Source organism: Anabas testudineus, chromosome 21 (genome assembly GCF_900324465.2).
Source record: "Anabas testudineus chromosome 21, fAnaTes1.2, whole genome shotgun sequence".
NCBI classification, from domain to species: domain Eukaryota; kingdom Metazoa; phylum Chordata; class Actinopteri; order Anabantiformes; family Anabantidae; genus Anabas; species Anabas testudineus.
The window spans coordinates 2,422,313-2,446,299 of record NC_046629.1 but is presented as its reverse complement, the minus strand read 5'-3'; the positions used below and the strand labels follow the sequence as shown (position 1 = coordinate 2,446,299).

Below are 23,987 nucleotides of genomic sequence, written 5' to 3'. Positions count from 1 at the left end.
TGTTAATCACATTAAATAGATCTTTGTGCTTCGTTTTCCATCCTGAGCAGCAGTGTGAGGATAGAGATTCAATTTATTTAAAAGCAGTGTCAGGTTGACTGGATTCACCTGGATCACGCTGTAGATTCTATCCTCTCCTCATGTGGGCCCCTGATTATGGTTTAAACCTGATTCGAAAAACTGTGAACCTGTCCTTAGAGCGTGGAACCAGTGAATTACTATACCACTCCATGGCTGTGAAGGTCTGGCACTAATGGAAACCCAAACACAAAGACGTGAATGTCTTGTTAGTGAGCAATAAAATGCCTCTTTAAACACTGTGGTGGTTGTGATTAGGACCAAGGATGAAGAAATGTGACGCCCACATGTGGCTGAGATGAAAAACTGTGTTTGACCAATCGAGTCGTCTTCTTCTCTACTAGGACACAGTTAGCATCATCTGGACAGCCGTTATCTTGGCCCACTGGTTCCCCACATTAATACCCCCTGCCTCGTGTGTGTGTGTGTGTGTGTGTGTGCTGATAAAACAGAGACACAGTGAGAGGAGACAGCAGATTAATCTCCACAGTCACAGGGAAAACGATTTTATTAGGTTCACGTGTGAAGCAGCCGGCCGCGCTGTCAGCTGCAGTCGGGATTGAAACATCTACAGAACAGCAGATTGCAGCGTTTCACAGGGGAGGGTAGAGTTTCAGCTCAGAACAAACAAAGACATCTGTACAGGGTGCACATGTTGTACGTGTACGTATGAAGACCATAAAGAGCCCGTTAGGTCTGCTGAGCACTGTCACGCCTTCACACGCATTCTGGAAAAGAGTTTTAATGATACTTCATTGATCCACACAGGAAGATTCAGGTTTTATCCTCCCTCATCATGGAGGAACAGGGTCAGCAGCACCCCCAGAGCCATGGACGGATTACTGAACAGGCCAACTGGGCACAGGCCTGGGGGCCCGAGCATTCAGGGGCCCCTGGGTTAGAAGCTCTGACGTAACCATCAGTGTTTGTTGTTGGAAAGTAAATCAAATTATTTAATAAACAACCACAAGTTGACTTATAAGGACAAAGAGAAGTATGAGGACGTGAAGGCTACAGGACGACACAACTTTACTACGACGAAGCACAAAACTAGGAGAAATACATTCAAAGCAACTGCAGGGAGAGGAAATGGCTGCTTCTGCATTGTTCGGTGTCAGTCTGGGTGTGTTGATCCTTTCTAGAGGGACTTTACGTCTGTGCCCAGAGACCCATTGTCTTCCGTGCATCTTGCACACCTCAGCAGGATTTTTATTATTTTAGGCTTTATTGTACCACATGCTGGCAGAGAACAGGCTCCGTGTCAATAAATGTTACAAGATGGTCGTGATTCATCAACAACTTTCTGTCATCTAAAGGTTTTGGCTAAAAACTAGGGAAGCAAAGAGATGCCATCATAATTACAGTTTTACTTAAATAACTGTTGAACTGCTGCTGAGTTGTTTAGTTAGTTAAACATTTTCAGAAACTTGAAGGTTTTTACACCTTTTATTCACACTCAGGACTGAGGGCCTGTTCGTTTTCCTTCTGTTCCAATCATCAAATATTCAAATCGTACACCAGCAAATTTCCAACTCAGTGTTTCACTGAAAACAGGACTTTATCACCGTCTACCTGTTTGAATCACTGTTTATTTACAGATGTTTGTATTTTTGATGTGGATTTGTTGACGCTGCCATTTGGGAGCAGAAGAACAAGAAATTCTTCATTGTCAAAGAAAAGGTGAGTGCTGAACAGCTAACGTCATCCAGACGCTACCAGGAAGAGCTGTAGGCCAGAACGCAGGAGCTCGAAGCATCTGGTCCCGAGTAAAGTCTGGTTGAGCCCATGTGTGAATACAGCAGGAAGGTTTCATCACAAGGACAAGTGATTCACAGGAAACAGTGTCTGCCACTCTCTATTTGATCTACTTGATATCAACCTGTGCAGCGATGCTTCACTTTCCTACAGCTGTGTGAAGTTACTAACGATTGCATTGAAATGGATTTTACTTTGAAAGGCATCAACATTTGTGTTTTTTACCAACTCAGAAAATAAAGTAATTTCTCACAGTTGAACTGAATTTGAGGAATGTTTGTTTGAGTTCCTCGAAGTGGCCTTCAGGGAGTTTCAAATACAGGAAACTCAAAACATTTAAAGTCAAACAGATTGATTTCCAAGAAAAATAGTTGAGTGTTAGAAAATCTGTGGTGTTTATTCTTCAAGATTAATTTTATTCTGTCCAGATTTAATAGTGGTTAAATAAAATTCATAGTTATTTCTAAACACTAACTTTCATTCTGGTTGTTTGTTGCTTCCATAAAACCTCCCGCATTCTAAGTTTGAGTGGTTTAGGAAATTTGCATCATAGCAGAAGCCACAAATGGAACAAGCTGAGTGACGTTTGAGTCTGGTGCACACACACAATGAATTAAAGGGAGTCTGCAGCTCTGTATTCATCATGGACCGTGAGGATAAGCTACACGGGCTTTAGAGACACAAGCAGAACAACCATAGCACAGTTTGCATTTTTCCTTCAAGACAAAACATTGGATGTGTTTTTAGTAACAGTACACGGCAAAAGCAGCACTTTGTAAATCCGGCCCAGTAGAAGCTACAGTTTCAATGATGTTGGCAGGAAGATCACAAAGATTCAAACATGATAGATTACATTTCAAATGAACACTGATGACGCCGACAGTCTACCGACAGTCCACACCACCCCCCAGAGGCTGGATTCATCCTCATGAGCTCCTTTTACACCGTCTGGCACTTTCTCTTTTATAGTTCACCTGATGAGCTCTGCTGTCATCATTCGTCATGTTTTACACAGCTAGATGAAAGTCTGCAGGGAGTGTGTAAAATGTTATGGGCTGAATAAGCGCGGCGCAGGCGCTGCTCTATAGGTCCACGTCTCCTCGTTCTCACCGAGCCTTGTCTCTTGCCATGCTGCTTTTTAACGAGCCATGTTGTTTTGTTGTCAAAGGCATGGTGGAGGTTTATGGAGCTGGCTGAAGCTGGTGTAGATATTTGTAATGAGCTTTCTTACTGTGGTGTGTTATGAATTACAGAGTGCAGTGGGTCTCTGCAGTGAGGAGGGTCTCCAACCGGCCCGTGGGAGCAGCAGTTTAGCCATGTGTGCTGGAGTATGATTCGTATTGATTGAATGCACATAATAGAGAGGGTATAGTATGTTCTGTGTGAGTCCCAAGGCCTGCAGGTCAAGTTTAAGGCCTAAGTGAGGGTGGTATGAATGTTCCAAACTGTCACTCCCAAGATAACTACAAGCATCTTGAGAGTCCTCTGGGGTGGTTTTCTGATCCAATAATCAACCAAAACTCTCTGGACGGCTTCAGATTAAGGCCCACGGCCAACATAAATGCAGAGCGTCTTGAGGGTTTGGGAGGGTGCTGCTCCTCGCTCAGCTGCACTCCTCACAGTTGCAGGCTAGGATGTATCTGTAAGTGGCCGTAATGCGCGTCCCGCCAGCGCAGCGCAGCCTCACCGCCTTCAGCTTGGAGGTGTGCGGTCGGCAGCAGGAGCAGGTGCTCTTGAAGGGCTGTTTGAGCACGGAGCTGAAGGAGATGAGGGGGTCAGAGCGGGTCGTGTGGCTGCAGTGGCCCTCGCAGCGAGCCAGCAGCACCATCTGGAACACAGCATGCAGGAAAGACACAGTTAGGAAAGAGCACATCAGTCATTCACGTAGGTTTTTTCTTGACCTTCAGGCTCTATCAGGGAGGAGAAAAGCGCCTCTGGGTACAATGAGCCAGTGTTTGTGTGTTTGGGGTCCGAATATCTCCCGAGCCTCCTGAGCCTCAGCTGCACCTGCAAACGGAGAGATAACAACAAGGCCAGTCACATGTTCCTACACCTGCTGTAGCTCAGAGCTCAGGGTCAGTCGCACAAGGTTTACATCTGAAGTCCATTTTTTCATTCACAGTGGCAAATGTTTCTGTGCGACTTCACACGTCTAACGACACACACACACACACACACACACACACACAGCACCGGCCTTATTAGCGTTATGATCATCCGACTGGCATTCCTCTGTGGGTCACTACATTCCTGTCTCCTCCCTAAACAGACTTCTGTGTCATGTCCTTCGGTCAGCTGCTGTGTGTCGCCACCCATGTACCCACTTTTGATAAAAGCCTGTCTGGACACACACACACACACACACACACACACACACACGTCAGGAGTATTGTCGCCACTTTAAGACCATTTGCCTCAGTCCCAGCTGAGGATCAGGTTGTAAAACGGGACCGCTCCTCTCCGGTGACGCCGCTCTCCTCCTCTCATTCATGATCAGTTCCAGGTTGTGAGGTGAGAGACAGTTAGATGGACAGAACCTCAACACACACACACACACAACCTTAAATCAGTTATTACTTCAAGTTATTATTACAGTGGTGACGTCCAGCCTGCAGTTACGGACAGACTGAAACTCATCAATACACAACTAAATACACTGCTTCTCCTTCAGACTGTGGGTCAACTTTGGATAAACTCAGTGGTGTGAAGTAGTTGTGGTTGCAACATCCTGAAACATGTCTGTGAGTAAAACAAACCATATTAAATAAAACAGTAGTAACATTATCCCATAAAAACCTCAGATATCTTCACTTACTCTGTATGTGGAGCAGAACTCTCAGTCCCAATACAACTCAGTAAAGTCTCTTGTTAGAGCCTCTCACCTTGTATATGCTCACTTCCTTCAACCCCCTCACCTGCAGTTTATAAGGCAGGCTGTAAATCTCAAGCTGGAGCCACAAAGACACATTTCTTTGTCCCCTCATCACTTATTTCCATGTTTTGTTTTTCACAGGCTGGTGTTTGACTAGAGCGTGTTGAACCGACTCTTAATGTTCGTGGATGGAAACTGGATCGACGTGTGAACATTCAACATCTTGTAGAAACAGCTGAAGGACGCTGTCATAGGATTTATTGCAGGGTTTCTACAGGATAAGATTGTCTGAATGTCTGAAGAAATTAAGTAGTAAAACATTTTTACCGTAACAAGAAAAAAGTCTCTTAATTTATGAACACTGTTTTCATTATTAATAATCTGCATTGCTCAACATTTAAATGAACCTTTGCTGTGACTAACCGTGCTGCTAGAATAGTATTTTACTAAATAACCAAAGCACTTCGACAGCACAACACAATGATCAAAATTAGAGAAGTGCAATGACTGTAAGAAAGATTATAACACAATGATCTGATGGTTACAACAGTCAGTTAGTAGGAAGTGAACAGGCCCTCGATTTGAATGACTTGAATGACTGGGTGACGAATGCAGTGAAGGAACTGCATGTTACTGAAGAAGGTTCTTATTAACATTTGCATTCACTCTGTCATGAAGCTGAGGTCCAACTCCTGCTGCAGAAAACATTCCCCAAACCATGACACGTCCTCCTCAACCTTTGTAAAACCTAAAGCTAGAAACTGCTGCCACTGCAGTAACTTCCCTCTGTGTTTAATTCTCTTATAATGTGGTTAAATTCAAACTAAAAGCTGGTCACTGCTGCCTGTAACGACCTGACTAAGCTTCATTTGTAAATTCATAAATAGACGAGAATGACTCCACTCTCCTCTGGGCACCAGACGACAGCACTGCAGAGATAAGTTGACGTCACCTCGTCTCCCTCACACAGATACACCTCCACCCAGCCAAAAAAACAGCACATCGTGGCGCAGGTGGACATTGTGAGACTCTGTATAGACCGAGGTGCTCGGTCACTTCTCTGTGTACTGGTATAAAGCCCAGTTCACGCTGTGAGCGTGCTCAGCCCTGCCCCAGCTGAGCTGCGGTTTGGCCACCTGCTCCGTGCACTCAGAGTCAGAGAATAAAAAAAACACCAAAGAACTGATCACTCAGACCAGAAGAACAGCTGCACGGCTGCACAACAAAAGGAACGGGAGAAAATTGACGGCACCTTTCCACAATAGCCTTCACATGTTTGGCGTGACTCAACAGATCATCAGTCTCTACATGAAGTGGCTCACTAATACCCCTTTTCCACCAAGCTAATTCCAGAGCTGGTTCGGAGCCAGTGCTTAATTTCAAATCAGTTCTTTGTTTTCCAACAGCCAAAGAACCGGCTCAAGGCCTGGAAAAGTGGTTTCAGAGTGGCACCAACTCTTTGCTGTCCTAGACCAATGATCTGCATCAGGGGCCTGAAGTTGGACTATGATCAACTATAATGTTGAGGTACAGAAAAACATCAGAGTATCAGCAACAGCAACAGCCCTGAACCAGAACCAGGTTCATGCTGGTTAAAAAGATAAGCACTAACGAGGAGGAAACAGAACGAGCACCACACGTCCACGTCATTAGTTCGATTCACTTTTCTTTTTCTTTCTTTAGCCCATCTCTCTTTCTTTAGACGCTGGCAGAGGCAGAAGAGAGCCGGCTGACAGGGAGACGTCCCCTTCAGCCAAAACCGAAAGTCCCAGCTGAGGTGCAAAATGTGTCTGCAGCGTGGCCCATGTCCAGCACCACACACACACACACACACACACACTGCCTGAGAATGAAAAACAAACGGACGACGTGTGACTTGTCGAAAAGACAGACACGGAGATGAAGTGATGAAAAGAAAGCAACGCTGGTCGATCATACGGAGTGGACAACAGGAGTGAGAGTAGGAGACAGAGAACAATGTGTTAAATGACTTCACTCGTTGGTGCAGGTGCTCTGTGGTTTTTTCTGTCTCTGAGGGTTGTTTAGCAGCTAACTGAACAGTTAGGTCATCTGTGAGGTGGACTTCATTTAACCAACTTGTTACCAAACGAACAGGTGAGGTTACTGAAGCAGCGAGTTCACAGCCTAATCTGAGCCTCTGGGTCTTTCTTACCTTGGAGTTGCACTTATAAATCGGGTGTGTGATGGTCTCCACAAAGTGGTGCCTCATGCAGCGCTGTGGGTCTGACTCTCCCAGGTGTGGGTGCCCTATATCGCTGGCTTTGTTGCTGTTGGTGGACTGGACCAAGCCCAGCAGAGGGAAACACACCAGGACCAGCAGCATGCCAGAAGGGGGGCCCACAGAGATTGAGGGTTTCATGATCAGGCCACCCTGAAGCTTGGGATCCTCAGAGGACGTCCAGCCCGTCACGCTGTCTTTGCTATTCCCTCTTTCTGTCTCTGCTCTCACAAAGGGCGTCAAAGACGTCTACTCCTCTCTCTTGTTCCTTCTAGCAGAGTGGAGGTTCAAGGTCAGGGACCTGTAGGGAGAACGGCAGTAGGGGGGCGGCTTTTCTGCACCGATCCATCCCACACTGTCTGGATCCACCGCAGTCTGGAGGAAGAAGACAAACAGGTAGACATCAGTGGAAACGTGAACAGATAAAGGCGAGAAAAGAAATATTATTGTGTGTACAGTATGTTTTGTCTATTAGTCTCTTGTGCATCCAGGAATCCCACTATACACACTGTAGAAGAGACCACACTCTCCCCTCAGTGAATAAAGCTTCTCATAGATCCTTTTGCCAGTTTTAGTGACTGACTGTTGGATGACTGTGTGGGTCTGCTAACCTGGCTGCCTCCACACGCTGCACACACACAAGTCCTGGTGCTTTTATTACAGAACAGAAACCTAAGTCATGCACAAACAGCCTGCAGCCCGGCCCTTAACTCTCCCCAGGAAAGACTTTTCATTAAAACAAATCACTCTCCCAACAAGCCCTCTCAAAGCTGCAAACCCTGTGCCAGTCCCGCAGCATATTTGCACTAGTATTTATGTAGTTCTTTTTTTCCCCAACTCCATACTTTTATCGTCCTCCTGACAATAAGATCCATGTTAAGAGGAAGCTTGGTGCTGGCTGAGGCACGTTTGCTAACAGGCAATGTGTTGTGAATTAAGTGTGAGATGTGTGGACATGTGAGGTCGGGGAGAGTGAAAAGAGCGTAATGATCGAGGTTTAAGGGTCAAAAAAAGTTTTATATAGTTATTGCTCATAACCTGGTTCATATAGGAATATGTGTTGAAGGGTTTCATATTGAAATATGCTTAAATGTATTTTTATTCACACAAGGTTTGGACTGGTTTGCTCCAGCAACTCATTACTTAGCGTGTGAAGTCTTTACTAAATCACATCAAATCAAGATTTATTTATTCAGCCCAATATAACAAATGGGAATCTGTACAACATACAGTGAAACACCCACCGCTTCTTAAGCTTGGCTCATCAGGCTTGGCTTGTCTTTCTCTAACCTTAACCAAGTGCCGTGAGAGTCTAAACACAACCAAAGGTCAGATAAACTAGATGTTGTGCTGCAAGATTGGATCGTTTGGTGGATAAGAAATACTTTGTCATTTTATTGATGTTCAGTATTAATGTGTATGTGACTCATCTTATATGTAAATTAACAACATATCCTCCTTATGCTAACAGAAAATGGAGTTTGGTTGCAGTTACATTCTTGAGATTTACTGATTTACTTAATGATCTGGTTGCACCATTAAAAACTGAATTTAAAGGTTGAGAGATGTAAAACTAATTGTTAGTTCAAAGGAAATGTGCACATCATTAAGTCTCTTCTTTGTGGTGTTAACACTGAGGAAACATTTAGTTCCTTTTCTCTGACCTACAGAACTACATTATAATAAAGCTGAATATTTATGTTATCTTAAGGTGCAGAGTGCAGAGATAATCACTTCTTTTAACCTGTCAAAGAATTTCAGTCATTTCTACTCGACTAACAAGTTCGGTAACTTCTTGTTTATGGTGGTTTCATCAAGACTGATAAGTGAAGTTTTTACAGCTAGGAAGAAATTTGTTTTTTACAAATAAACAGCCTGTTCTGTTATGAGGAACAAGTGTTAAACTGTAGATCACAAACATCACTGATGCAAATAAACCCTGAGCAGCATCAGAACACTCATCATTCAACACCGCTCTTCTTGTGTACTTGGATTGCACCCTTAAGCATCCAATTTTGTTTTATGCTGCTCTTATGTTGCACCGTGCTGGGCCAGGACTTGTTTTCAGTGTAGCTGTGCGGTGAAGTCATATTTGTATGTACGTACTGTGAAATGCAATAATCCTTTCTCTGGCAGGGCCCAGAGAAGGACAATAATTGTATGGGGCTCAGATGTTTGTGCTACACCGCCAGGTGTGTTTGAAGTCAGTGGCCTTGAGTTACTGTGGCCGTAACTAAACTCTCGAGCAGTGTTTGTGTGTTTGGCATTTTTAAAGCAGAGGAAATTATCTGTGAGTTCTATAGAAGCTCCCACTTTGACTTCCTCATTTGTGCTCAAATCACAGAACACGTTCACTCTAAACCTCCGTGTGCCCCCTCCACCATCCCTCCGCCTTCACCCACACTGTTTTTCTTTCTAAGCCGAATCATTTAACCTTAACATTCCTCTTGAGAGAAAGCTAAGTATCATTTGGCCTGTTAAAATAAATATTCCCCGAGATGTTTCGTTGGCCCGTCGAACATGTGCTGCGGGGTTTACACAGCAGATGGTCCAGCTCTTCTCGGAGCAGCCAGCACCCATCAGCACGTCCAGCCCTGCCAGCCGTACCTGGCCGAGCATTACAACGACCACTGTTATCCCCGTATCTGTTGCTCGTATCACTATCACCATCATTAGTGAGCTTGTCTGAAGCTTCACACACCGAGTCGAGGCTTCGGGATCACTAACGGATAAAATCAACAAGAAAGAATCAAGATGAGGCAGCCACCCAGATTGGTCCAAATTCAGACTCACAGAGGTACTGAAGGTAGTTTTACCACATATCTACCTTCACTTCTTTGAAATAATGACTGACCTCCTGCAACCTTACCACCCTGTGTGCACTGTATATGTTCCCCGTGGTCTCCAAGTTTCCAATAAGTGCACTTCATACAGCAGAGACATGGTAGCTTCAGTGGAAAAAACAACCCCTGTGATGGAAAAACACTAACTGGTCCCAGATTTTCTGCGTGTTTAGTTTGTGGTACACAACTTTATGCACTATGTGAGCAAATGATAAAATAATTAAGGCAAGATTTCTGCAAAGCCCAAAGCTGCTATTATCATTTTTTTTACCATAACAATTTCTCAAATAACTGTGTGTAATGTGAAAGGGGTTGCACATAATGATGAACCCAGATAATTACTGGACTCTGGACTTCCCCTCAGCTCTACAGAGAGTTTCAGGTTCTTTATGTCATTGTTTTGTTGTGTTTTTACTGGGCACACCTTTCCCGTTTTGGTTAAAACTCTTAGCTTCGTGTTGGGACCCAGCCGGCAGCTGTTTTCACTGAAAATGCTCCTAACAGCCACTGTGCAGTCTCAGACAGACACAGGTCGTCTGCATTCACATTACTCAATGTGAAAGCAGACTCAGTACTTGATTCTGATGGTTTAGTGAGATTCAACCTTTTTGTCCTGATGGTTCACATGTTTGTCAGCTACATGGATCCAGCACTGATGGGAACACTGCTGACGTCCTAAACTGCCACATATGTGCTGATACAACAGAAATCTGAGCCACATGCTTGCAATAGTAACAACAACAAAATAATTTGTGAAACATCCAAATCACACAATTTCCTCAAAAACAGTTTGGTTATGACGCGTTCCTTCCAGTTTGAAAGAAGCTTCTGTACAAATGTCAAACTACTTAGAAACGTCTTCATCTCTCCACCAGGCTGTGGACCGGTGAAGTGTACAGACGAGGCAAGTTTCAAAATCTGATCCAGAAACACACAGGTCCACATTAAAGTGGCTCAAAAAAATCTGCTTTGGTTTGTCCACAAAAATCTGATACAGGCCACTTCAGATATATTTGAAGCCTTAGAGTCTAGTCAGAGACATCCAACAAGCTAAGGACTGATTTGGAGCTGATGACTGAACCATTGTGTTTTGCCTGAGTGGCACCAACTCTTTGCTGGTCTAGAACTGCGAACCACTTCTGTCAAGGTGATTGAGACCAGCGTAGTTGATACTAGTGATAGGCAGCTAAGAACTAAGGCTATCAAAATCTAACATTAACATCTTACATTTAGTACTATAAGCATGTAAATGAGTTCAGTTATTACATTTCCTAACGGATGTAATGGCCATAGTGATGACAAACAGCAGCACAAACACACTGAGACGTCTACTGTGACATGATGACGTGGCTCTGCAGCTTGAGAGCCACATATTTAGTGTATCTCGTGGAATATTTGGAGGCTGAAAACAGGAAAAATATGAATCCAGATGAGTGCTTATAAAACCAAATCATCTTGAAAGGTGATGATCAGATCGGTCACTGTTGACCTCAGCTTGACAAAAGTGTAGGAGATAGAGTATTTTAGTGAGTTGGATTTACAGTCCAGTCTCACAGTGAGGTCCAAGACATGAAAAGTGTGTTTTTCAGCAGTATGTGACTACCCAGTGAAAATGTTTTCTGAAGTGTAAACACGCTTAATCAAACGTGACACTGCAACAGAATTTCCTTGTAAATCACGAGCGGAACATGTGTTTTTGTTAAACAGACAACAGGTTCTGGCCCCACTGCAAAGTAAAGCAAACAAAAATAATGACAGGAATGATTCAAAGCCAAAGAAACTTCATTTTACCCCAAATGTTGTCCTTTTGGTCTGCAGCCAGCTCCGTGTTTGCTGATTACCAATTAGTGGAACTAGCCAGACATTCCTACATTTTACGTGCAGCAGAGAGACGGTTTTCTATTGATTGTCATCTGCCTGTTGAGCATCCACAGGGGCAGCTGCGCTCTAAATGCTATTGCTGTGCAAACAGGCACATCTCTCACTACAAGGTGACTACACATCATAATTACTGCCTCTTTCGGCGACTCGTGCTTAAGCTTTGAAAGCTGGTGATATCAATACATAGCCACGAACAGCAGCTGGCTCAGACAACAGGGGCTTTTAAGATAATATATGGAGATGGTATCCGAGTGAGTGAGTTCATTACTGCACTGGGAGTGTGCAGACTCACTGGTTATCTGAGTGTGATGCCTGGCTGCCTTCCTGCTGTGTGCTGTAGCAGACGTTCAGTCAATAAGGTCAGGGGCACCAGAAGAGCCGGTGTGGCCTTCTCTCCCCCAGCTCGCTCACACTGCTGCACTCAGATCTGCAGAACGCTGAGCGTTCACAAACTGCAGCTGGATCCTCCTGTCGACTCCATCCCACCCATCTCATCCAAGTATAATGACCGGCTAACCCATAACCGTTCCGGTCTGTATCTTTCCTGGATCTATCCCCCCATCATCCACTAAAACCGAGCAAGTCTGTCTGATATAATTACAAAAACAAATCCCCATTGTGTTCCACTTTAGAGTGCAACCTTCCTCCTCTCTTGGTATCAACCCAACACTCATCTCTACATGTTTCCTTTTCCATCATCTATCCCCGAGACAGATCGAGCATTTGTACCCCTCTGAGGTTTGACTACGCTAAAAATGTTTGGGAGTGTTGGATCAAAACCCACTTTGGGTCGTTACTGCTGTCATTACAAAAAGCAGCTACGTTGGCAGCAGAGCTCCACAAAATACGTGTCATTCATCCTCAATCACCCATGAAATTTCAGTTCGACTAAAGTAAACAGCTTCACTTGATGACTATTGTAGAAGAGCTGCTGCAAGGCCAGAAATTCTCCATTTGACGAGATGAGGGATTTTTGGAAGCCGCCTTGTATCTGTTAAAATGCATTCAGATTTGTATTTGAGGAAAAGTCCACAGAGCGAGAGAAGAAACTGAGCGTGATCATGGTCAGTGTTTAAGTCTGACTCCAGGATCTCGGTTATCCTAAAGCATTTGGTCTAACATCAGTGACAGCTCTGGAGTGGGAAAACTGTGGTACATGTGGTAAAATGGTAGAAAACAGAGACGGCACTGTTCCTGCTTCAAGTAGGTAAAGAGATATTCTGTTGTAACAAGAAGGGAGGGAGACTGGGTCCTGTTCTGCCTGGGGAAGAGAGGAGACGTCTAGAATTAGCTATCCCAACCTTGCCAAGTTTGAAGTACGTCCAAAACAAGTAGTCTGGCGTGGTGGCTTCATTGTCGGAGAGGAAGAGAAGGTTCTGGAGTCATTTTGTGTCCTGGACCAACAAAGGCAAGATTCAATGAGGCCGTAAAAAAACAGATTTTTTTATTGGCACCAGCAGATTTAAGATGTTTTAAGTATTGATGGCTACACACGTGAACAGACGGAACTGAAGCTGCGTGTTCTCTCATCTACACTTGATGGAAGTCAGTGCACATCGGACTCATAGAACCGACAGGGAGCAGTGCACGGTGGACTACATACAATACAACAGGTCTAAGTGTGACTCTTATTGTTGGAAACCTCACATAACTGTTTGCTGCTGATGCTGCGGTGAACAAAACCAAAACTCAATTTTAAGCAACCGAACAGTTTATGTCACCACAAACACGCTGAGGCAGAATCTTACAGGATGTAAAGGTGTGTCTGGGACGTTACAGTGGAGCTGCTTTGCTCCATCAGGGCCGGGCCAGCTTGCAGCCACTGGGGGGAAGATGAATTCCCAAGTTCAGCATAATGTGAAATTTCTGACCCAAAACACACACAGAGTGGCTTCAGAAAAATAAAATCCACCTTTTGCAGTCAGAGTCCCAATAGAGAGTCTATGGAAAGACTTGAAGAGAGCCACACATGAGACGTCCAAAGAATATGACAGAGCTGAAGCAGTTCTGCAGGAAGAATGGGCTAAAATTCCTCCTGAACCATGTGCAGGTCTGATCCACAGCTACGGGAAGCACCTGGTGGAGGTTATTGCTGCTAAGGGTGGAGTCAACCAGTCATTAGTTCCAATGGTTCACATACTTTTTCCACTCGGGCTGTGAGGTTTTTATGGTTGTTCTCAGTAAAATCTGAATTCTTGTGTTATTGCTTTAGGCACATTATATTTGCTCATTTGCTCAGCTATACCTGCACCTATAAATGTAATCTGTGCCGTCTTCCAGTCAGGTGGCATTGCTACATCAGTTATCAGAGTTTATACACTGGCTGGAGGCCCACAGACCAACCACATAAAACACAGTATTCATTTTACAGTATGAGACTACACACAGATAACGTGTGGAGACCGATCTCTACATTAGCATTTACTGCTTATTAAAAGACATATCATGTGTCACAGAGCAAATCAAATTTCATTTTTGTAGATACAGCTTTAGCCGCGTCGCCAAGGGCCAGATTCAAGAAGGGCCTGAGTACCTGCAAAAAGATCCAGACTGGGTTAAGAATATGTGGGGAGCCAAACCACACAACCACAACACAATCCCTCCTCACATACCACAACCCCCCGGGTTTGAAGCTTTAGGACTTTGGGGGCTATGAGACGCTGATTCCAAGCTTAGGGACCACAGATATTTGTGATGTCTCTCCTAGAGACTACGGTGGGAAAGAGGTCTCCTGTGCACACACACGTTCAGACCCACCAGTGAGAGACAATCATCTGTGTACATTCAGAAACTTAATGTTTACAGTTCATTAGAATTTTGAGGCACTTGTTATTTAGAATTCGTTGTACTTGTACTTGTACTTTTGGAAATATTGTATTTTTACTTCCACTGCTATTTATTGCAGTGGTTAGCAGATTAAGAGGAACAACCTACAAGATTCACTATACAATATACTGTACATATACATATACATGTGTGACATTATGTGTAACAATACACAGTAATTATCTGGTATATTGAGTTTTTACTTTGATTATATTTTACTCATAATACTCATGTATTTCATACTGAATGCTACCTTTACGAACAGAATACTATCCAAAGTGAAATAAAGTGTAGTAATTGTGGCACTTGGCACTAAAGTAATAGATAAATTAACATGTTGTTAATTAACATTTTTTAATTTATTTATTGTTCGGGTAAATTAGTCTTCCTGGTCTTCAAATGGAGGGCTTTACTTGCACAGTATATTAAATATATAGAGGTTTTGACAAAAGCAGTGTTGAGACTTCAACCTGGGCTCTGAACAGTTGTGATAAACATTATTCATAATTTTTAGGCCATTTATAAACAAATAACATCATATATTTTGAAAATGAGGCAGATTCGTTAAAAATAAAATCAGCCCCAGTGGCCTCTCTTGTTCAAGATGAAACTACTCCTGCCCTCTGAAGCAAAGCTCAAAAGATCTGAGGTGTGAAACAAGTCATAATGAAGATTTTTGTTCAAGAGGTAAAAGTGAAACAGTGAAAATCTGTCTGTAAAGTGACACCATGACGCCTCCCAACTGTTCAGGCCATATGTTGTGTACAACAGAATTTCTCAGTGCACATTACCAGATTTTGTTCTTAGCAGTGGGGTGCATGTATAAATATCCCCTGCCCACCTCACTTATGGGTTTTTGTTCTCACACATTCAAACCCGCACACATACAGTATGTACAGTGCACTCAGTACAGGGGCTGTGTGACGCTGTAGCGACGAACATTACTGGGGATGTGACGGGACGTGGGCCACGTCTAAGAGCCGGATCTTCAGAGGGATCGTCTGCTTCATCACCCAGGACAGAACAGCAGCAGAGGGCAGAAGACGCAGGATAGCAAAGAGAAGAAGACTAATAAATAAATAAAAACTTTGATAATTTTGTCCTTCATTTCTTAGTTAATTACATTTTTATTTTAAAAAGTTTAAGAGATAAGATTTATCTTTCAATACATTTTGACAGTTTTAGGGGGGCTGAAAAATGGTGTAGAAGCGTTTGCATCAAAGAAGAAATGACAGGTAGAGTGATGGGAGTGTATTTTTCTGATCCATCACCTCGATCCCTTCTTCTCGTCTAACTACATCATCACACTCTTTTCTGATTCGCTCCCCCGCTGCACCGTGCCCAGAGTTTACGTCATGTTTTTCTATTAACTAGCCCCCTCCTCCTGCTCCACCTCACCTCCCTCCATTGTTTCACCAGCTTTTAATAAACTAAAGGGCAGATTCCTCACTGGAGGGAGGTGGGGGGGGGGGGGGGTACAGACCCACAGACCTGTCCTCCAGCTACACACACAAACAGTACGGGCACACACACACACACAGTTTGGCATGCAGAGTGCCAAGCTCTTCCACTGTCTACTGACGCCAGCTCCCGAAACACACACACACACACAAACTCTCTCAAACACACACTGTCACCCTCTCTTACCCTCCCCACGCGCCAACCTCCTAAAAGCTAAGCTCCTCACTAAATATATCCCCCCAGTAAAGATAAGACAAACAGTGTGGATTTGAAAGCAGTGTTCAGCCAATGACAGGCAGCCATGTGAGCCGGAGCTAAGCTTGTGTTAGCTTTACAATTTAGGCTTCTCAGAAACGTTGGAGAGACAGAGACGGAGAGAAAAGGGCAGAGATGTATGAATATTCTCCGATTTCTGTTGCTCAACATATCACAGAACAGGAGCTGCTCAAAGCATGGTGTGTAACCTGCTGTGATAAAAACAGACCCCCTAATCATGCCGGGTCAACACACACATGCACCTCAAATCCTAAATCCACCTCCTCTGCTCTCTCCATCGTCATCAGAGTGCAGCAAGCTGCAGGCTAAAAGCAACGCATGAAACTAGATCACGCCCCCATTCAGCTGTAAGCCTAAGGTGTTCTTGAAAATACTGAGTGTTTGTTTTATCACATTGGACCAGGTTTCTTCGAGCAGCAGAGATCTGTCACATGCTCGTCTGTCAGGGCTGCGTTAAGCATCTTCTCGATGGCCTGCGGTCCGTGCGGCGCATCCATTTGTCACAAGCAAATTCCTGGGGCGATGAGACACTGTGAACGGCCTATCGGTGCTTCAGCGCTGTTCAAATAAATACACTCACAATGGGCCCCGGTGTGTGTGTGTGTGTGTGTGTGTGTGTTTGCATGCATGTGTGAGAATATGAAACGTGAGAGCTCCGACACCAAACCAACCATGCACGACTCTGCCAGAGCATTGCTGTCTATCTGCACCTGGCTGAATGTGCAACGTTTCACACACCTCCCACTCCTCTTCCTCGCCTTTCCCTTTCTCCAAACAGTTCAAAGATGATTTTTAGTTTGAGGTGAGGACGCAGACCCGGAGAAGAAGCACAGACGTCTTCTCACTGTACAAACTGTTTCTCGTCTGGTGTCACTAGAAGAGCAGAGGGATGTCTGGAGGGATGTTTGCATCACAGTCTCTCTTTTTTCCTCTTGTGTCAGGCTCTCTGTCACTCTCACCTCCTCCGGTCCTCTTTCCCTCTCCCTCTCTCACACATCTCAGTTTCATTCTGTTTCTCCTATTTATTGTGTCCTCCTCTGGCACTGCTTGTCCTCTGAAGGGTTCACCGCTCCGTCTCGTTGTCTGATGTTCTTCCTCCTACTTGGACTTCTTCCTCTTCCCCTCCTCGTTATCCCCCACTCCTTTTTAGTCATTTCATTTTTCATTTAAACACCTTCTTCCTCTCTCTTTCTCACACGCACACCTCTTTTTCTCAGTTATATGGAAATGGTAGCTTATCTCTTCCTCCTACCTACCACAGAGTCTATTATGTCTGTCATCATCTTCTCACATAAGCCAGCAGCCTCAGGGCCCAGCGGAACAGGCCAAGTCAATCATACACTCACAGACATAAACGCATGCACCTGTAGAACATATCCATACATATCCAAAGTTATTCACACCACGATTAACCTCACACCCCGGCACACACAGACACACACACACACTCCTAACAACCTGTGCGAGTTCCACTATCCTTCCAGCTTTGCTGTCAGTGCCTGATTAGCAAATCCGCCAGCGCCAACACAAACATGTTTCCTCCGATTACACATCATGTCACACAGAGTCCTAATCACAACCACTTGCAGTCTTTGGACTCACAAGGAGCAGAAAATACCTGCAATAAAAGAGTCATGTGTACCTGAGTCTAGGGATGTGCGTGAGAGAATAAAGTGAGCACAAGTTTAACTGTGTTTGAGTCTGACCATGTATCATGTAGGTACAGCTTGTATACGTGCATCACATCATCTCACACTTGTACAAATTATAGCATCTTTCACAGCCTGTCAACGAGTAACTTGTGTTTTTATACAATATATCATCAGCATACTGAATATAAAAAAGGACCAGATCCCTGTGAGGCTGTGAGTGATCGTGAGGTTGGTTCTCTTACCTTCAGCACCCGGCAGCAGAGAGACAGCAGAGGTATCCTGAGCGAGGCTGAGATCCTGCATGCGACACTGGATTTGTTGTTTAACTATTGTTTCCCAGCCAGCTCCTCTCTCCTCCTGTTTCTACCTCTCTCACACATGCTGATTGTCTGAGCACTATTCTCTCCTCCCTCTGTCTCACTGTCTCTCTCACCTCCTCTCTCTCTCTCTCTCTCCTCTGTCCACAGAGTCCCACTCTCTCTCTTTTTCTTGAACAGGGAAATCACCAGAAAGAGGGAGCTGCCTGGATGCTCTGCCTGTGAGGACGCTCATCACATGTGGATTGTGACACAGCAATCGTATATCATACGCCCTTTCTCTCTCTCTCTGTGTGTGTCTCTCACACATACACACCAGCTGACGCACCGACACGCTCCACAGCGGCAAATGGGAATTCCAGTCCTGGACGGCTCTGCTCGCCCCATCAGGAGAGAGCTGACCAAAAGCTGCAGCCAGTTTTACGAGGTCAGGGTTATAAAACTGTTAGCAGATTTAGTTTATTTAAAAACAACTGGCCCCTGTGGCCTTCCTCTTCACACATTTTCTCCCACCATGACACAAGGGGTGGGGTGTGCAGGTGGGATGGGTGAGGGGGAGGGAGTGTGGAAAAGAAGAGGAGTTAAATAACTCACCTCAGCAAATTGCTCTAGTTGAGAATCTCATTGTTGTAGGCAGTTTGGACAATGACTCTGCTCCATATCCTCCACCTGCAGGCAAAGTTCAAATGATATAATACAAAGCATGTTCAACTTCACTCAACATGAAAGTTCTGCAAAAGTTTGGAATTTTTCAAACTCTGTAAATGAATTTAAATTTTAAAAAGCACTTCATTAATCACAGTTTTTAAAAAATACACAGGACCCAGTGGGTCAGACGTTGGCCTGAGTCATCTGGTGGATATTTCATTTTGGATTATTTGTCTTCATCTGTAAACAATTACATGTACGGTGCAGTGCCTGTATGTTTGGAAATGATGAAAACAACAGCAATAGAGCCCAGAAAAGAGGAGGTATAAACTGTAACGACCTCATCCATCATCCTCACATGGCTCAACCTGGAGACAGACACCCTGAACATATAAAGGGGACAAACTGTGATGAATGGAGAGCTGATAATGAGGGAAGCATCAGTGTTACCCTGAGACAAGAGCAGTCATACCTTCTCTGAGGCTTTGCACACAACCACTGCCACATTATTGTGATACATTGCATCAGGCGCTCTGCTTCTCTCATCTCTTGAGTGTTTCCAGTTTTGGTGCTCCATTAAATTAAGTTACTGAAGTGTCACCAATAAATTACAATCCTCTAACGGAGGTGGGATAAACACAAATGAGTCACGGAGTCACATCATCTCATTTCTGAATCCAGACTTTTTACTTTTACTTTTACTTTTCGTACATGTTGAGGGGCACAGCAGGATGGAGCGGCCTGATTAAATCACAAGTGCATAGTCAAACTGTAGGAATAACATTGAGTGCAATAACAGCACATGTTCAGATACTTATTTTATCACACACATACACACACCCTGGTATGTGGAGGCAAAATTCTCAGGGGAAATAAAGGGAGCAAGTTGAACCACACTAAGTAGGGCTTAGTGGGTCAAAAGTTTAAGAAGCACAATTACCTGAAAGACCTCGGCTGACCCCCAAATTTCTCACCTTCTGTTCCCTCACACATGCACACACACACTTTCGACAGAAGCGATTTACAGCCGGCAGCAGGAGAGGGTGAAAACTTATCCAGCACCAACAGGCTCCTAGTGAGAAAGAGAGCGAGAGACCCACGTAAGCACAGTTTGTATTTTGATTACACTTTCAGGCATTGTAAATGATCCCTGCTGTGAACTGGTGTCAAATTAAATGGTCATAACTCACCTGGACAGTATGTGACCGCCTCTGCTTGGCCTGCTCAGTTTGTGTCCACATGAGAGGTGGTGACAGGGAGTAAATGGCTTCAGATAATGTATCACAATATCACATTAAGAAAATGTTCAGTGAAGCCAAATGTGAATCCCATATGCGGAGAGAAGAGGGTGGGGTGAGAGGCAGAGAGCGGAGGAAAGAGCCAGACGACGGAAGATATATTGAGCAAAAGGACGGGACACACTGAGATGACATATCGCAGAAAAGGCAGCTTTCTGACAACTTGTAGAAACACTGTGTAGTGATAGTAACGGATGGTACTGCTGCCCCTTTGTGACAGCTGTCGACAGGTAACTTGCTTTTTGAGATGTTAAACTCTCCTCCACTGTTTAACCAAATTTTCCACACAGACACAAGTCCATTTTAGTGATGCGTCACTGCCCACTTAGCATGTTGGAGCTTACCCTGTGGCAGTTCACACTAGTGATTAGGCCGCAGGTCAGGTTGCGCCCTCGTTACACCAGAGTCTAAGCCAATGACTACTGAGAGCGCAATGTGGCAGTTGTCCTAGTCCTGATCAGTCCCACCTTGGCTGTAGGCATTTCAACATGCTATTCTGATGAGCACCAGCAACTGAGATGTGACTGGACCTGACATGAGTCATCATCTCATCAGAATGGGATTAGCAGGGCAGGGTCACATCACAGCTCAATCTCACCTGAGCCACCACTGCTCTACAAGAATGTGGAATGATACACTAGTAAAACTCTGATCCCCTACTCAAAGTTTCTCTGTTTCAAATAAAGCTTTCTGTTGTTTCTTTCAGTACATGAAAGCCCATATGAAGCCTGTGTGTGTCATCTGGGAGAGGCACAAAGCTGCAGACTGACTGCTGGTTCACAGGCATATTCAGTCTTCATTTAGAAGATTGATTTCCAGCCTTATTTTCAGCTACAGAGAAAAAATGGAAGGAACTGTAATTCTGGGAGATTTATGTGAACCGGGGTGCAACTGAAAAACAGGCATGTTTGCCTCAAAAATGGTCTCCGCTGGGAGCCAAAAGCACATCAAAAATAGTCCCATAGTTGCAATTTGCAGCCGGTGTAGAATAACTTTGTCTTTTCTTGACCAGGTAAAATAACGTCACAGCAGCTGCCAAAGATAACTGATGTTTGATGAGTGTACCAGGTCTGGTTTTGGAGTTCAGGGGGAGACGCCAGTACAAGATAATGTCTAGTACAGGAATAAAACACCGGTATTAAGGCGAAACCGCACTTTTCACGAGGTGATGAGGACAGAGTGAGTACAGACCACAGTGTAGATAATGATCTTAACACCTTTTTGCACACAAATACACAGTCATGTGCATGATATGGCATAAAGAATGAGAACTGCAGCCCTGGGTGGGGGGATTCGTGTAGAAAGGAAGGGACAAAAGAGAGAAAGTGAAGAATTCTGAGACAGGGATAGCAGGAGATACGGAACAATGAGAGAGCAGCTAAGTGTTTCCCCATGTGTACCTGGGGCAATGGCTGACCCTGTAAAGCAGGGTCTAAGCCTCAGCCCTCTCTCCCACCACCCCCCTCTCTGTGCCAATGCCCAAAGTCACTGAGGAATGACTGGAATGAGGGGAAGACAGAAATGATAGTGCCGTTACAGAGGGCCTGGAGTCTGCCCAGGCAGAGAACACTTAGTACACTGCTCCATCTTTTCTATAGCTCTCCTGGGACAGTGACAGGCTCCAGCTCTAACTGACTTGTTTCTCAGGAGCCAACAGGTAATGTTTTGCCAAGGTAGTTTTTAAGAAATTGTTTCTACACTGGCTGCATTATTAAAAAGTTTGTCTAAAAACTTTCAAATTGTGTAAGATTGTTTAAAGAAGAAAGGAGGAATTAAAAACCCAACTGTGAACAGATGTGGATCCAGCTTTTACTCCCAAACCAACTGACAGGTTATGATCACGTCAAGCTAACACTAGACAACTAAATATACGTAATAATGTTTTCTGATGCTGGTAAACATTAGTCTTTTTGAAGCCGGCCTTTTAAATCAGTTAAGAAACACAGCCATGCTTTAAGCTGCTATTTTGACCAAGTCTTTCGTTGGTTGCTGAATTAAATTTAATCTACATAATTGCATATACTTAAACAAAAAAACTAAAGCTGCTGTCCAACCACTGTTGGACAAATTGGAAACAATGAACAAAACTTTATGATTATTATAATTAGGACTACTTTATTGATTTGTAAGTACTGCACGGCCTCACAGATCTGCTAGCATGGCTGCGGACCATTGGTCTTATTACGGAAACATTTTCAACTTTGAAAAAGGAAAGATTAAAATAAATCTAAAGTTACTGTATGGTTTTAAATTGTGTAAAAATCAGGTAAAGTAACTAAATAAAAAAAAAAGACATACACCATGGTATCAATTACTGGGAGCTTATTCAGACTGAAGTGTGGGGCCAAACTGCTGCTTTGGGGGAAGAGTTCTGAGAAAAACAACATCTGAACACAGGTGCTCAGTCACGCGTGTGTGTGTGTGTCTCTGTGCTTCCAGGCGCAGGATTTGTTGTCATGAGAAAAGAGGTATGCAGTCATTAAATAGAAACATTTCTCCTCTTGTCTTCACATATCTGTTTAGGCTTCATAGATTAGCCATGACGCCATCAGACAAGCCCATCATGCATGCACACAGTAACAAACAGCATGTGAACAAACAGTTCAACCTCAGAGAGGTTCTGACCTTCCTGTACATCAGTTTTTCTTATGGTGCAGTGGACCTAAGCCGAACAGCAGTAAAAGAAACGTGAAAAAAGAAAGAGGCAGAGTCTTTACAACGAGCCTAGAGACAACAAGAAGCTGTCACTCAAACCATAAAACATCACCTGCAGAGAGGAGACATCAGGGAGGGTGATGATTCATAGGAGTTGTATCCTTGTGCAAACTTTTACTTTTGTTTATTGACTTCTGATGCTACAATGTGTGCCACTGGCCTCCTATACAGTTTAAAATTCTGAAATCGAAATAAAATTGAGAAGGGGGAAGTCCAATTAGAATGTCATGAGTCAGCAGACAACCCTGTACTGTATTTTCAAATTTAATAAAAGTTATCTCAAAGTATGAGGCTAGTGTTGTTCGTATTGTCAAGTCCAGTGAAAAGAACAACAACAAGTGCTGTGTGGGTATCCAAAGTCTGGTACAGCTTATTTCTGCCTTAGAGCTCCAGTATTGTACAAAAGCTATTAAACCATCCTGTACATCAGTGAGTCACAGCATCTCACTGTGGGAGCTGTTGACAGTAAAGATACAGAAATCCCGAGGGTCAGAGTGGGAACTCTGACCGCAGACCGTCTGCAGCTCCACATATCCATCAGCAGCAGACTGTGATGCTATCTGTCATGAGCAGCATTAAATTCCACTGTTGTGGTTGCATGGGGCACATAGGGCATGTGAAAACCAATACGTTTGGTCGTTTGTTTAATCCTAAAGGATGTTCTGTACATCATTTGTTGCAACCAGGTTTCAAAGACCAATGATGTGGATGCAGTTCATTCAATTAGCTGTTGCTGTGCCACTGAGCATGACAGGGCAGAAAATGGGACGTGTGGATGCGAAGAGAGGCTGAAAGGAGGAGAAGGAGTTAAGAAGAGGAGGGGGGAGTGGGGAGGTTCCTCTCTCACTGTCCTCGGTCTCTCACACTGTGCTCAGAAAGCATAAAAAGGCTAAGTATGCACTCAGGAAGCTCCCTGCCACCACTGACTAGGAGTGACTGGGGAATATTTTAGTATGTGTGAGAGCAGACGGGGAGGACCTGATAATGCCTGGGGTGATGTAATGCACTGTTTCTGTGCTCAGTGTGAAGGGGGATGATGCAGAAGAGATGTGTGTACCCTGTGTGTATGTGTGCTAGTTACATAGAAGGGATAGCATGGTTGATTACCTAATGTTTGACTTATCCC

The 23,987-nt window shown here is 44.1% G+C and overlaps 1 protein-coding gene across 2 annotated transcripts; it reads right to left on the bottom strand.

The window, feature by feature from the left end:
- Positions 1–638: 638 nt before the first annotated feature.
- On the bottom strand, positions 639–18,855 carry LOC113172785 (norrin-like). Of its 2 annotated transcripts, none has more exons than XM_026375811.1 (3): positions 18,795–18,855; positions 6,879–7,319; positions 639–3,661 (listed from the first exon to the last, which is right to left on the bottom strand). In XM_026375811.1, the coding sequence occupies exons 2-3, from the start codon at positions 7,083–7,085 to the stop codon at positions 3,437–3,439; spliced, it is 432 nt and encodes a 143-aa protein (XP_026231596.1). In that variant the 5' UTR covers positions 7,086–7,319; positions 18,795–18,855; the 3' UTR covers positions 639–3,436. The 2 variants fall into 2 exon arrangements, with proteins under 2 accessions (XP_026231596.1, XP_026231595.1); XM_026375810.1 differs by lacking the exon at positions 18,795–18,855 and adding an exon at positions 18,126–18,268.
- Between the last annotated feature and the right edge of the window lie 5,132 nt (positions 18,856–23,987).

What these genes read in the sequence shown, in the direction of transcription:
- LOC113172785 (XM_026375811.1), bottom strand. Translation starts at nt 7,085, where the DNA reads ATGAAACCCTCAATCTCTGTGGGCCCCCCTTCTGGCATGCTGCTGGTC. An exon ending in TTTATAAGTGCAACTCCAAG is followed by an intron (nt 3,662 to 6,878) that starts GTAAGAAAGACC and finishes GCTGTGTTCCAG; the next exon opens with ATGGTGCTGCTGGCTCGCTG.